At 35.4% G+C, this 14,147-nt stretch overlaps 1 protein-coding gene across 1 annotated transcript; it reads left to right on the plus strand.

The window, feature by feature from the left end:
- Positions 1-6,522: 6,522 nt before the first annotated feature.
- Positions 6,523-9,963, plus strand: LOC135201347 (U-scoloptoxin(01)-Cw1a-like). Its single transcript, XM_064230192.1, has 2 exons — positions 6,523-6,584; positions 9,517-9,963. The coding sequence occupies exon 2, from the start codon at positions 9,527-9,529 to the stop codon at positions 9,905-9,907; it is 381 nt and encodes a 126-aa protein (XP_064086262.1). The 5' UTR covers positions 6,523-6,584; positions 9,517-9,526; the 3' UTR covers positions 9,908-9,963.
- The last annotated feature ends 4,184 nt before the right edge of the window (positions 9,964-14,147 follow it).

Here is a 14,147-nt window from a genome sequence, read left to right on the forward strand (position 1 = left end):
ACATTACTGTGCAAAGGAGAAAATAAATTAGTTTTCAAACTATTGTGCAAGGTATTAAGGCAATATACCTGATTAGTTTTCTTTTATGACTCTTCTCCGGGTTAATGGCAGAGCTTGCATTGACGTATAATAAATTGCCTCCATTGTAATCTTTTTCCTTTTAAACATATAAGGATTATTGAAGTTAATAATACTATAATGGATGTTTCTTTTAATATTGGTGGTCTGGAGTCTAGACCCCTCGTTAAACTTTATTTATGAATGTACCCGTCCAAATTCTTAACACCCATGAATCTTCTTTTGAAAATGACTTAAATCGTTCCTCAATTTATTCAAAATTCATTCCTGTCTCCAGGAATGTCTGTCTTAACTTCATATTATCTTTAGAGTTTTATTATATATTTGCCTTCTCATTTCCTAGTATTGACAGAAGCTGCTGAACTGAATTTTTTGCTTAGTATGTATGGGAACAACGAGGACTTAAAAGATGGGGAACGCAGGAGTGTTTCACAAATATGATAAATATAAATATATGTTATCGTAGGAAACTAAGGCAACTAAGGCCATTCAGCGCTGAAACGAAAATAGTCTGTAAAAACCTCGCAATTGTACTATGTATAAATTTTTAGAAGTGTGGACAGTAAGATGGAAGGAGAGTATGGACGGAGGTACAGTAAAAGGATTGAAAGCAATTGCAGCTAGGGCCCAAGGGACGTTGCCAAGAACCTTAGGTAATGCCTACATTGCACCGCATGAGGTGCACTGACGGCACTAGCCCCCCTACGGGCACAGGTCGTTTTGAGCTGGTTTAATCGTGCTAAGAGAATGAGAGAAACAGGTGAATGAAGGAAAAGAGCCTCTTGACCTACAAATTGCTGTGTTGACGTTGTAGCAGAAGTATTAGAGGTAAAGGGCTTTAAAAGAAGCCCATGTGGGCTTGTAGCATATACTGGGCAAAAGGCATAATACTTCTGACGATGGTTGCATATTGGTGTATGAAGTAGCTATGAGTCTGTGAAAGCATATTCATTTTCCTAAAGGACGTTTTATTATTATTATTATTATTATTATTATTATTATTATTATTATTATTATTATTATTATTATTATTATTATTATTTAACACTCAAAACAAGCTTCAAAAGGCATTAACTTGTGAAAGGAAGTTTCCTCAATACTGAAAACCCATATTTGGAAAGGCGAAAAATACAGAGTAAGCAAATAAAAGACATATAAAGGCAACAGAAAAAATAAATCGCGAAATAGACAAATTCTACTCCTTAAACATTAGCGTAAGTCGGGAAATAGTACTAAGTGATTTTCTAAACCGCTTCAAAGTAGTACTAAAACGTTGCATCAATTACTCAGCACTATTATAAATATTACTTACTTATTTCTCTAGTGGATGACAATATGCCAGACTGTGCTGTTCTCTCTCTCTCTCTCTCTCTCTCTCTCTCTCTCTCCTCTCTCTCTCTCTCTCTCTCTCTCTCTCTCTATATATATATATATATATATATATATATATATATATACATATGTATTATACATATATATATATATAGTATATATATATATATATATATATATATATATATATATATATATATTATATATTATCACACCAGGTATATCATGAAAACATCTGTTATATCTAAAATATTCATTCCAATTTAAAATATCACAAAGAAGTCCCATTCACTCTTTGACCCACCAAAAGATTTTTCACACACGCCATAATTTTTTAATCACCTCCTCCCTTTGTCTTCAGTCATCATTATTCGGGAATAATATTCCCAAAAGCAATTTGAGGCTCTAATAAATATATCCTTGTTTCCTTGACTGCAGAGTCCTTGGTGCTAATGGCTGTTTATTTTTCATAATTCATGACAAACTCTTTTCCCTTTCATTTGCCTCCCTTTTTATGTCATTGCGGTTTGGGTATTAGGGTTAGGTGCCCTTGATCTTGCTCATTTGGTTTTGCCTTGTCACAGAGAGAGAGAGAGAGAGAGAGAGAGAGAGAGAGAGAGAGAGAGAGTTATTTAGGACGCAACCTTATATTTATCTTCGCTCTGATATGATCCAGATCGAGGATGAAGGACTTTGAAAAAACACTTCCTCTTCGTCTTGACATTCCTTTCTAGCGTATCCTACCCATCAAAGGATCAACCGTAGGACATCTCAGATCTCTGAAGGACTTATTTTCCCCTAATGCCTCCTACTCCTCCAGCTCATTCGTCTTCTTCTTCTTCAGATTCCTCGTCATGCCATGACGGAAATATTCCCAAGAGTGGTAATTTCCTCCGGCATCTTCTGCGTCTGATAATTGCGAAGGTTGAAGGAGACGGAGGGAATCCTTCAGGATAGATAGGTATCTAGGAGACGCTAGGCTACGTCTGGAGTGGTACAGCGAAGGACGTTTGGGTATAACATCATCTATTTTTTCCGGTTAATTATAAAAGTCCATGATGGTTCCTATAAACGTTGACATTTGTAACATTGTATGTTTGTGTGGGTCAATAAACATTTTTGGTTCTACTTGTATATATATATATATATATATATATATATATATATATATATATGATATGTATATATGATATATATATATATATATATATATATATATATATATATATATATATATATATATATATATATATATATATATATCTTATTCTTCTTCCCAGCTTTAACCCATTTTTATATGGGGTCGCCGTTGTGAATGAGTCGTCTCCATCGATTTCTATCCTGTGCATTGTTCGTTCTCCTATACAGTCAAGCCATCTTTTTCTTGGTCTTCCCTTCTTCCTTCCCGGACTTCCATTTCCATCGTATGTCTTCCAACATGATGTTCCTCTCTTCGTAACAGGTTTCCATACCATCGAAGCCTTCCCTCCTGTGTTTTCTTTGATATTTCAACTACCTTTGTCAATGTTCTTATATACTCATTTCTAATCCTTTCTTCCCTTGTTACTCCCGACATCCATCTCAACATTCTCACTTCTGCTACACCCATCTTCTTCTCCTCTGTTTTCCTCATACTTGCTGTTTCTGTTCCATATAACATTACTGGTCTGACCACCGACCTATGAAACTTTCCCTTCAATTTCAGAGGAACCTTCTTGTCGCAGAGGACCCCTGATGCAGACCTCCAGTTATTCCATCCTGCCTGAATTCGATGTCATGCTTCCACTATCCTCTAATATGGACCCCAAGTACTATATATATATATATATATATATATATATATATATATATATAATATATATATTATATTATATATATATATATATATATATACGTTATATAGGATTTATATATATATATATATATAATATATATATATATATATATAAGTATACGTATATATATATATATATATATATATATATATGTAGTACATATATATATATATATATATAATATTTTATATATATATAATATTTGTGTATGTGTGCGTGTGTGTGTTTGCATTTGTAATGAGTTCGTGTGTATTTTAGCGATTCAAGTAATATATGTAAACATTTGCATGTGCGTGTTCTCGATCTATTCAGAGCCATCCTTACGTACGATGTTACTTTGATTTTGTTGTACCGTTCCAATTTCTACAACAAAACCATCGAACTGTTCCTCAGGAGAATGATGCAGCCAAATTCTAGTTTTTCATTACAGTTCTCTCCTGACAGTTTTCATTATCAGTTTATCTATGATTTTCTCTCCCCTCATAAAAGTGTCTACAGCTTTAAATGACGGAGCACCAGATAACCACTCAGAAATCACTATGATAGACGTAATAGTAGCGGTAAGAATTGTGATTAATAATTCCGACGGCCATCCTTCTGTAATTACTCTTAATGCTGGTAATCATATGACTACTTTTTTACATTCGTTCTCATTAATACTGTTTCTATTGCTGCTACTGCCGTTTTTGACGTCACTATCGCTGCTATTATTACGTCTAATAATAATGCTAGGAAGAAGAAGAAGACATTTCAAGATTCCGTCTCAATAACATGAAAATAAATCGCTATTTCACCCCTTTGCCCCTGTCAGCACCCTCCCATCTTTTGCTTCACCAGTGTAGCTTAGTCAATAGCATAAAAATAAATAAATAAATAAACCTGTTTCCTTCTCTGAACCCTAAAAAACACTGAAAATCTTCAGGGTCAAAACTGGGTCCGATATGGTGTCTCGGAGAAAATAGGGGCCCCGTGATTTGGGTTTAGGGTTCGTGCTGGTTGGAGGCAAAGATGTCGCAAATGACCTTGAGGTTTATTTGACCGTAATGATTCTGGCATTCAGAAGAGAGAGAGAGAGAGAGAGAGAGAGAGAGAGAGAGAGAGAGAGAGAGAGAGAGAGAGGACATTACGCACCCATCGTTAGGAAAGTACACACTCGTACATCAGGGAACCATAACATTTTGAAAGACGTACAAACGAGACAAGTAGCGACAGAGACTGACGGCCAGACAGATCAGGCAAAGAAACAAAACAGTTTTCTCATTAACTCTTATTCTTCTTTTATTCCATTTCCTTTCCTTTTCAGATGAGGAACCATTAAAGAAGTTTGCAAACGTTCTTCTGCTTTCTTAAATAAACATTCTCCCAAGTGAAAGTCTAAATTCTTTTAACAGTTTTTTTTTTGTATCATCCTAATTTTGTTCAAAAGTTTTAAAGTTTCTTTTTACATTTCATAATCTTCTAGTATTTGTCGCAGCATTTGTACCTGATATTGTAGCATTCTATTACAAATAAAAAAAAACTCGTTAAATTAAGTTCCTTGATTATCATATAAAGCATTTTGATGAAGAAAATTTATTTTTACTTTTAAAACAATCCCGAACTGGCGACGATTTTTTTTCTTGCGTATAAAATAATCCCGAACTGACGACATTTTTTTTTTTTACATAAAACAATCCCGAACTGGTGTCTATTCATTTTTATGAAATAATCCCGAACGCGAAAATTCTTTTTCATAAAATAATCCCGAACTGGCGACCATTTTTTTCTTTTGCTTATAAAATAATACTGAACTTGTGACAATTTTTTTTTTTCTAATAAAATAATCCCGAACTGGCGACAATTTTTCTTTTTTTCTTTTTTGCTTATAAAATAATCCCGAACTAGAGACAATTTTTTTTTTTTTTATATCCTTATAAAATAATCCCTAACTGGTGACAAATTATTTGTTTTCTTATAAAATAATCCCGAACTGGTTACAATTTCTTTTTGCTTATTAAAATAATCCAGAACTAACGACAGCTTTCTTATATATAGAAAATAATCCCGAACTGCCGATAATTATTTTTTTGTATTTACTTATGAAATTATCTCGAACTGACGAAGGGAAAACTTTAGGATTTCCATCGAAGCGTATAGCGGATTATTTCATTTTTATGCAATAAAATTAAACAAATAATGGTTATTCTTCAATTGAAACTGTTATAAATAAAACAGCTGCCCCAAATGACGATAAGATACGATAATTTTTTGACGTAATTATGATTTTTTTACGTAAAACGCTAAACAGTTTGATAGGTCACTGATTAGTTTCGCCTGCCTTTAGATAGGTACCAACAGTGTTCCATAAGTAAATTATTTACAATAAGGACATTAAAGCTATATTTCCTGATATAAATATTACATATATATACATTTTATATATACAAAAACGTACAGATAAATACATACATACAAGTATTAGTATATATATATATATATATATATATATATATATATATATATATATATATATATATATATATATATATATATGTGTGTGTGTGTGTGTGTGTGTGTATGTGTGTGTGTTATATATCGTGTTAGCAATAATTTGTAATGAAAAAACCTAAATAGAAATTAATTGGATAATGATATTAATTAAACAAAATTTTAGAAGTAAATATATGTATTAATGTGTATACATGACATATTTATTGCATGTGTCAGCGAATCTTTTATATAATTAAATAACACGAATGAAAAATGCTCAGTAAAATGAAATGAACAAATGCTCGATAGTTAATTGAATATTAATAACTACCTGGACAAATACGGTAAGGTAACAAAGAGTATCGGAAAAAAAAGAAGTCTCAAACCCTTTCATTACTGCCCCAAAAAACAGCTCACGAGGTCACCAGGATGGTTATACCCAAGGCACACATCCACCGCTACCCTAATTACTGCCACCTCTTCAATAACCCCCTGCACCCGGACCCACCAACCCCTTCCTCTTTGCAATGGCTTAAGAAACCCCCTCTGTTTATGACACCTAAACTCCTACCCCAGACAGACAGACGTACCCTCCCCCACGTACCTCTCCCTCCAATGCCTCTTCCTTTTTAATAGACCACAAAATGGGGGAGAGGCGTATGGCCCTTCTAAAACCCCCATTCACTTAACCTCAGGGCACCGAAGACCCTTTTCCAAGAGCAAGCAATAACGTGACGAGGATTTAGTGGGGGTGGGGTTGGGGGCCGGGCGAGGATCTATGGAAAGGACGGGAGGAGAGGCGGAGCTCCATCGTATATAGTTGCCCTGCTGCACATGCGCCGAGTCAGTGCTTCTACGGACGCTCGCGAAGTGAGTATGAGTGTAGTTGATCTCCTCTCCTGTTATAATTACAGTATTGCTCGTTTTAGAAGGGAGTTCTTTTGGTCGTATTGCACTAGCTCTCCTGAGCGACAGGTGGGCGAAGAAGAGTACGGGATGCTGATAGCGAGTGAAAGTTGAGTCGGGGATAAGTGCGGGAGGTCAAATGGTGTTGCTTGCATGGTGATACTTGAGGTGTCCTTAGTGGTGGTGTTGACCTCTTTTATGGGCATGCATGGATGTGTTGTGTTGCAGTAATTTGACTGCTGACATGAACACAACCACACACACACATACACACACACACACACACACACACACATATATATATATATATATATATATATATATATATACATACGTATATTCATTGTGTGTGTTGATATATACACACATATAAAATATATATAATATATATTCATCTACCTTTTCCATGAACATAGGAGTGGCCCTATAGAGAATAAAGCCAACAGTCACTGTCAAAATAATCTTGTAACTAATGAGTCAAGGATGAACCACCTGTGCAGAAAACATCCTTAATATCAACCATTTCATTCACTTTCACAGAGACCTCATTCACTTCTCCTTTCACCACTTACTTCATTCTTGCACCCTCTCTTTGTTCTAATGGATACCGCAGCTCTTCAATTCTACAGTAATAATTTCACTTCATCCAGGCATCACTTTTTCATTCTCCTTTTCCTTCTTCCTCACACATTTTCTGATCATGCACACTACTTTACAACATATCTTCCATTCTCTTCATTTGATCAAACCCTTCCTCACCTGATCCTGCTTTATACCTTCACTTACTTTTTACCATTTGTTTGCTGTATCTCCAAACACCTCCTACACACACACACACAACGCACACACGCACACACGCGCACACAACACACACACACACATATATATATATATATATATATATATATATATATATATATATGTATATAGCATATATTTATATATATATAAATATATATATATATATATATATATATATATATACTACTATATATATACATATGCATATATATACATATATATATATGTATAACACTGTATGTGTGTCTGTATGTATGTGCGTATGTATGTGTTAGAGGGTATGTGGTCACGTATTTGAGAGAATAGGAAATTTAAAATATTGATATTTTCTCCTGATTTTCACTGCTCAGTTGTCTGTCTACCTTTATACCTATCAATTTGAATACCTGGAACTGCAACTCCAAAGACCTGTTCTTGGATTCACTTCAAAAATCCTTCCTGAACCTCTTCTTATTTACATAATTCCCTGAAGCTTCCCCGACACACAGTTAGACCTGGTAAGCCTCTAATAACTAATTGACTGACTTGATGATACCTTCAGACTAATTGACCACAGCTATACCAAACAGTCCCTTAAGCATTGAGGAAGTTCCTCTTAGACATTATGTATATGCAGACCTAGAGAGACAATGGTTATTCTGTCCATGTACTTACAAATATGCGATGGCTTCTCATGCTACTACAGTAGAATTATAATGACCTTCAGAATTTTGGCAACTCGATGATATACACCCAATATTATCAATGGAAATCAAATAAAGGCACCAGTGGTTTTGCTGGTATATCACGTTCATCAATAAATCGTTAATGAATATGCTATTTTATAAGCTTGCAGCAGTCAATGACGATCTACATGTATTGATGCCTAGTAATGCAACCTTTAGATTTATTCAAGCTTCAAGAATATCTTGACAACTCTGTACTTTTTCTGCATCATCACTGACATTGAAAATAAGTATTTATTGCATTAGCCATTCATTTTTTTTATTCTACATAAAAAGAATTAGGTAAAAGACTCCTGAAATAAGCAACTGAAAGTAGTGTAATCCCATAAAGATTTTTCGTCTTTTGACCCGATATTTTTTCAAAAGTTTTTCTTTGTGAACTTAAAATTCGGAAAAGATTTTGTCGGGAATGAAGGTATTCAAACTTTTACTTATCTTTTTCTTTCTCCTTTTAGCGAGTGAATACAATTAGCAGTATACTTGTAACAAGAAAATCACTGAATGAAAAAGGTGAAACTTGATAGAATAATCTATATGCAGGATATATAAAGAGTGAGAAATGCTGATAAGATGAGAAGGAACAAAGGCGTGATCCGACCTCCAGCATACTCGGGATGCGTGCAAGATATTCCCCTCACTCATAAGTTGTAAACATTACATTCCTCACTTCCAGAGTAAATTTAAACGTGCTAAAATCTATGGTCAAACAGAGCATTGTTTCAACAGCGAAAATTAAAATAAATATACCATATTTTATTAGAAATAATTTTTCTGCACTGTTGAGCATGCACATTATCTATTTTTTATATTTTCATTCTAATAAATAAATCATAAATATCCCACCTTAAAATTCCTATATCTTTAACACAACGCAAAACACCTTTTCCACACCTTTTTAGGCTCTTCCATAGACACCTTTCCTACCACTCCCTCAACGAGAACTGCCGAGATCTTTCGGTCTTAACGACCCTCTACTACAGGCTTACTATAGTAGATTCACATCAACCGTGCATTTGATGTCTAGGCCAGTCCCTTACGACGCTCCTGATTGGCTGTTGACAAGCCAATCGCAGGGCTGAAAACTCTCAGTCTCTTTCTCGAGAGGTCACATGGGTAAGCTTTATGTTCCACCTCTCCTGAGGGATACGTCTTTCATGAGAGGTGGAACATACATCCTGCCTATGTGAACTCTCGAGAGAGACTGAGAGTTTCCAGCCGTGTGATTGGCTTATCAACAGCCAATCAGGAACGTCGAAAGGGTCTGACCTGGACATCAAATGCACGGTTGATGTGAATCTACTATAGCCATAAGCTACCTTATTCTTTTGATCAGAAACTAACGTCTCTTTCTTTTATCCATTTTTTCCAAGACTAATCGAAATGAAGTTCCTCTCCGCCTGCCTCCTGTCCCTCGTGGCTGCCGTAGCCGCCCGCTCGGCCTACCAATTCTCGAACGGCTACCTGGAAATCCTCGGAGGGGAACCCAACCAATCCTTCGACTGCGCGGGGCGTCCTTACGGATACTACGCCGACGTCGCCAACGACTGCAGGATCTTCCACATCTGCCTGCCCATTCCTGACGATGCAGGGCAGGTCGTGGAGACTGCCCAGTTCTCCTTCTTCTGCGGCAACCAGACGGTCTTCAGCCAGGAGTCCCTCACCTGCGCCCACCCTCAAGAGGCGCTCCCTTGCTCAGAGGCGGAGGCCCTGTTCGATATTTCCAACGCTGACTTTGGCAAGATTCCCGAAGTAACTAATTAGGATGTTTGTGATGTTTCTACAACGGTGATGCTGCGATATATATATGTATATATATATATATATATATATATATATATATATACGATATATATATATAGTGTGATATATATATATATATATATATATATATATATATATATATTAAAACACGCCTCTTCTTTGGTATCTGTGATATGAAATCGAAATGAATTTTCCACTATTGCTATTTCGACCTACCCGTAACCTTCCAAAAGGATGTCATGATGATTTATAGGTTTTATAATAAAATTAATCTTTTTTATTATAATAAATTACATTTATTGTCCCTGAAATCTAAACTGGCGGAACAAATCTTTGAAATGTGGCGTCAGCTAACATGTTAAAATATCTTTGCGGGGATGTCAATACATGCTGATCCTAATGAATCCACAAAGAAATAATTATTTTCACATTTATCTATCAATTATTAACATTTTGGATCTAGTTATGGACTCTGGAACAACCTCTATCAACTCTAATGGCCATTGACTGTTAAATTCTTTCTCAATACCCGAAGGAGATAAAAGTCACGATGGACCAAGAGTAACTTTTAAAGAGAAACGAAACTTATGAGTTGAATATAGAATTTAGCCCAAAGGCCAAGCACTGGGACCTATGAGGTCATTCAGCGCTGAAATGGAAATTGACAGTAAAAGATTTGAAAGGTGTAACAGGAGTAAAACCTCAAAGCAGTTGCGCTATGAATCAAGTGTTAGGAGAGGGTGGAAAGTAAGATTGAAGAAAGAGAATATGAAAGGAGTTACAGTAAAAGGAACGAAAGCGGTTGCAGCTAGGGGCCGAAGGCATGCTGCAAAGAACCTTAAGTAATGCCTTCAGTGCACCGAATGAGGTCCACTGACGGCAATACCACCCTACGGGGAAACGAAACTTATGCTGCTGAAAAAATAAAGATTTTTTTCAGCTGCGTTTATAAAAAGAAAAATTATATTATTGATGAGACCAGTCATTTATGTAGTGACATCCAAGTTCCATTATAGCAAATTCATTTGTATTGCCTGAAAAAAAAAAACTTGTAATATTACACAACAAGAATTGATACAAATCGTAAGGTTTCACTAACAAGATCTTCCCTCCGCACTCTGCTTTTCTGATGATACGATAAAAAAAGTAACTCGTATAACGTCAAATTAATTTAAATTTTGACCTTGCACAATGCGCACAATACAGCTTTCGGTTCCCTCCACCCCTGAAAAACGTCATACACTCACAACACACACACACTCACACACAAGTCCCTCACTTTTTCTTTAACAAGAGAGACCACCACTGGCAAGGTGACTGTTAATATTATTAATGTTGATGCTAATTTGACGTTCTTAGATGGGACGTAAACCCATTTAAGAGCAGAAAGGTTTAGCCTCTGCAACAGGCCGCTGCTGGTAAGGTGAAATCTTCATTTGTTCCTTTCATTTTTCACACGATGAAAGAGCGAGATAGTTTGATCTGACAGGTAAATCTTCATTGACAAACCAATGACAGGAAGCAAAGAAAACTCATTCAACGAAGAATACTGAAAGAACACTATGGTTATTCTTATCATCATCGAAATCTCTTAATCACACAGAAGCGAAAATGAGTTAACAAATCCACAATTACATATCTGTTAACCTCCTTTTTATAGAAAATGTACATAAGAGATCCTTCGATAGCTTGGCTAGGTTTCATTGTCAATCTGACAATGACAGAACTACATGCAACATATTCAGTTATATCAACTTCTTTTGTTTTTTAATCATTATTTTTCAACATCTCACAAAAATCCGCACCCATAATTGTCGTTGAGTTGAGTTGAATATAGAATTTAGGCCAAAGGCCAAGCAGTGGGACCTATGAGGCCATTCAGCGCTGAAATGGAAACTGACAGTCAAAGGGTTGATTGGTGTAACAGGAGGAAAACCTCGCAGTGGCACTATGAAACAATTGTTAGGAGAGGGTTGAAAGTAAGACTGAAGAAATGGAATATGAAGGGAGGTACAGTAAAAGTAACGAAAGGGGTGCACCGCATGAGGTGCACTGGCGGCACTACCCTCCTACGGGGCGTACCCATAGTTGTCTGTGATTTTTTAAAAGAATTTTCGTAAAATCCTCCGAATAAAATGTTTGCCTCCTACCATTATCATTCGCAGGTAAAGTAGTATTGGCCGTTTTAGTTTCGACAGTTGACAACCCATTTCTCATTTTAGTTGCTGCTAAGCATTACGCTTAGTATCTGCAACAGTAATGAATATATTGATGACAACACACACAAAAAAAGGACAATGATCACGCTCATTGTGTAAATGCGTCTCTTTCCTACGAGAGGTTCAGAAGAATTAATGATCTGTTGTTGAATGAACATTAAGGCATTCAAAATTACTTCATTTGAAACTGCTATTACGTCTCGGTTGCCCTTCACGTCTATGCTGTCATCGACTAAAATGCCATAGTTATTCTTTATCTTATTTTATCGTTTTATATTTACTATTAATTTATGTCTAGGTTAATCTGAACTGATGGCAATAACGTAATCAATCAACCCGCAGTTTGAATATACGATTTCAATGGATTATTCTGTGCTTTTGATTCGAAACAAACAACAGTACATTTGACCGGCGAAATTACTGAGTTTGTCACAATACTGGGTTCATCACCGTTGCGAAGACCAAAGTTTTGTTTGTATGGTGTTTTTACGTTGCATGGAACCAGTGGATATTCAGCAACGGGACCAATGGCTTTACGTGACTTTCGAACCACGTCGAGAGTGAACTTCTATCACCAGAAAAATACGTCTCTCACCTCTCAATGGAATGCCCGAGAATCGAACTAGCGGTCACCGAGGTGGCAGGCAAAGACCATACCAACCACGCCACTGATGCGCTCGAAGACAAAAGTTGATAGATGAACAAAAATTTGACTTGTTGTGTGGAGTTGCTGGCTCATTGCAGTTACCAAGTTTATTTACGTTATGCCAAGGGGTTATCATTAAAACAATGTAATCAAACCTTAGGTTACATAGTAATTTAAGACTCTTTGCTCAGAAGCCAAACTTACACATTTTACTTTTCCTAGGTTAAGTAACTATTCGTTTATTTATTAATTTATTCATCATTTATGAACACACACACACACACACACACACACACACTGACACACACATATATATATTATATATATATATAATTCCGTATAGATATATTATATAATATATATATATTAATATATATATATAGAGATATATAGTATATATATATATATTGATATATTGTATATTAATATATAGATAAAATATATATATATATGTGTGTTGTGTGTGTCATATCAATTTATTCATTTATTTATCCATTTAATTTTTCTATTCGGTTATTATTACGTCTTTCTAATTAAACAAAATCAGCTGCTATTTCCACTATTCTTTCCTCCTTTGATATCAGACCTCTTTATCTCTTAAAACCCAGCCGACCTAGCTCACGGCGTCTCGCCTTGATCCTTCAGAATGTATCATTATAAAACACTATCGTAAAGATAAAAACTAACCCACAACATCATACAAGTAGCCCCCAGAGCCCGTTGGTGATAGCCATAGAAAGGGTCGTTAGGTCCATCCAGCTCTTTAGGAAGATCTTAAGTACTACTTCGGTATGGGAACTCGGAAGAACTGCAAGTATGTAGAGGGTCGTTTTAGTGCTGGTTCTGAGATGTTGTGGGACGTTCCTTTCACATTTTTTTCATATATGCACTGAGGTGTTCTATTACAATTTTTATGTATCATATAAGCATAGTATAGTGTGTCTGAACAAGTGTAAGTCGTGTATGTATGTATATATATATCTATATCTCTATACATAGCTATTTATATATATATATATATATATATATATGTGTGTGTGTGTGTGTGTGTGTGTGTGTGTGTGTATGTAATATATATATATACATACATTTAGCACAAGTTATCTAAAATATTTGCATATACATATATACGTATATGTACATATATGTTCATACATAATATATATATATATGTGTGTGTGTGTGTGTGTGTGTGTGTGTGTGTATACATGATATATATACAATTATAAATGCACACACATATATATACATATAATATATACACACAGATACGTGTGTCTGTCTACGCTACAAATGCTTATAACTATACCGAAAAAAATCAGTTAACGGTATGGACCTCCCACAAAAACGCAACAATAATCTTGACTATCACCTA

The sequence above is a fragment of the Macrobrachium nipponense genome, chromosome 28, assembly GCF_015104395.2.
Source record: "Macrobrachium nipponense isolate FS-2020 chromosome 28, ASM1510439v2, whole genome shotgun sequence".
Classification (NCBI taxonomy): domain Eukaryota; kingdom Metazoa; phylum Arthropoda; class Malacostraca; order Decapoda; family Palaemonidae; genus Macrobrachium; species Macrobrachium nipponense.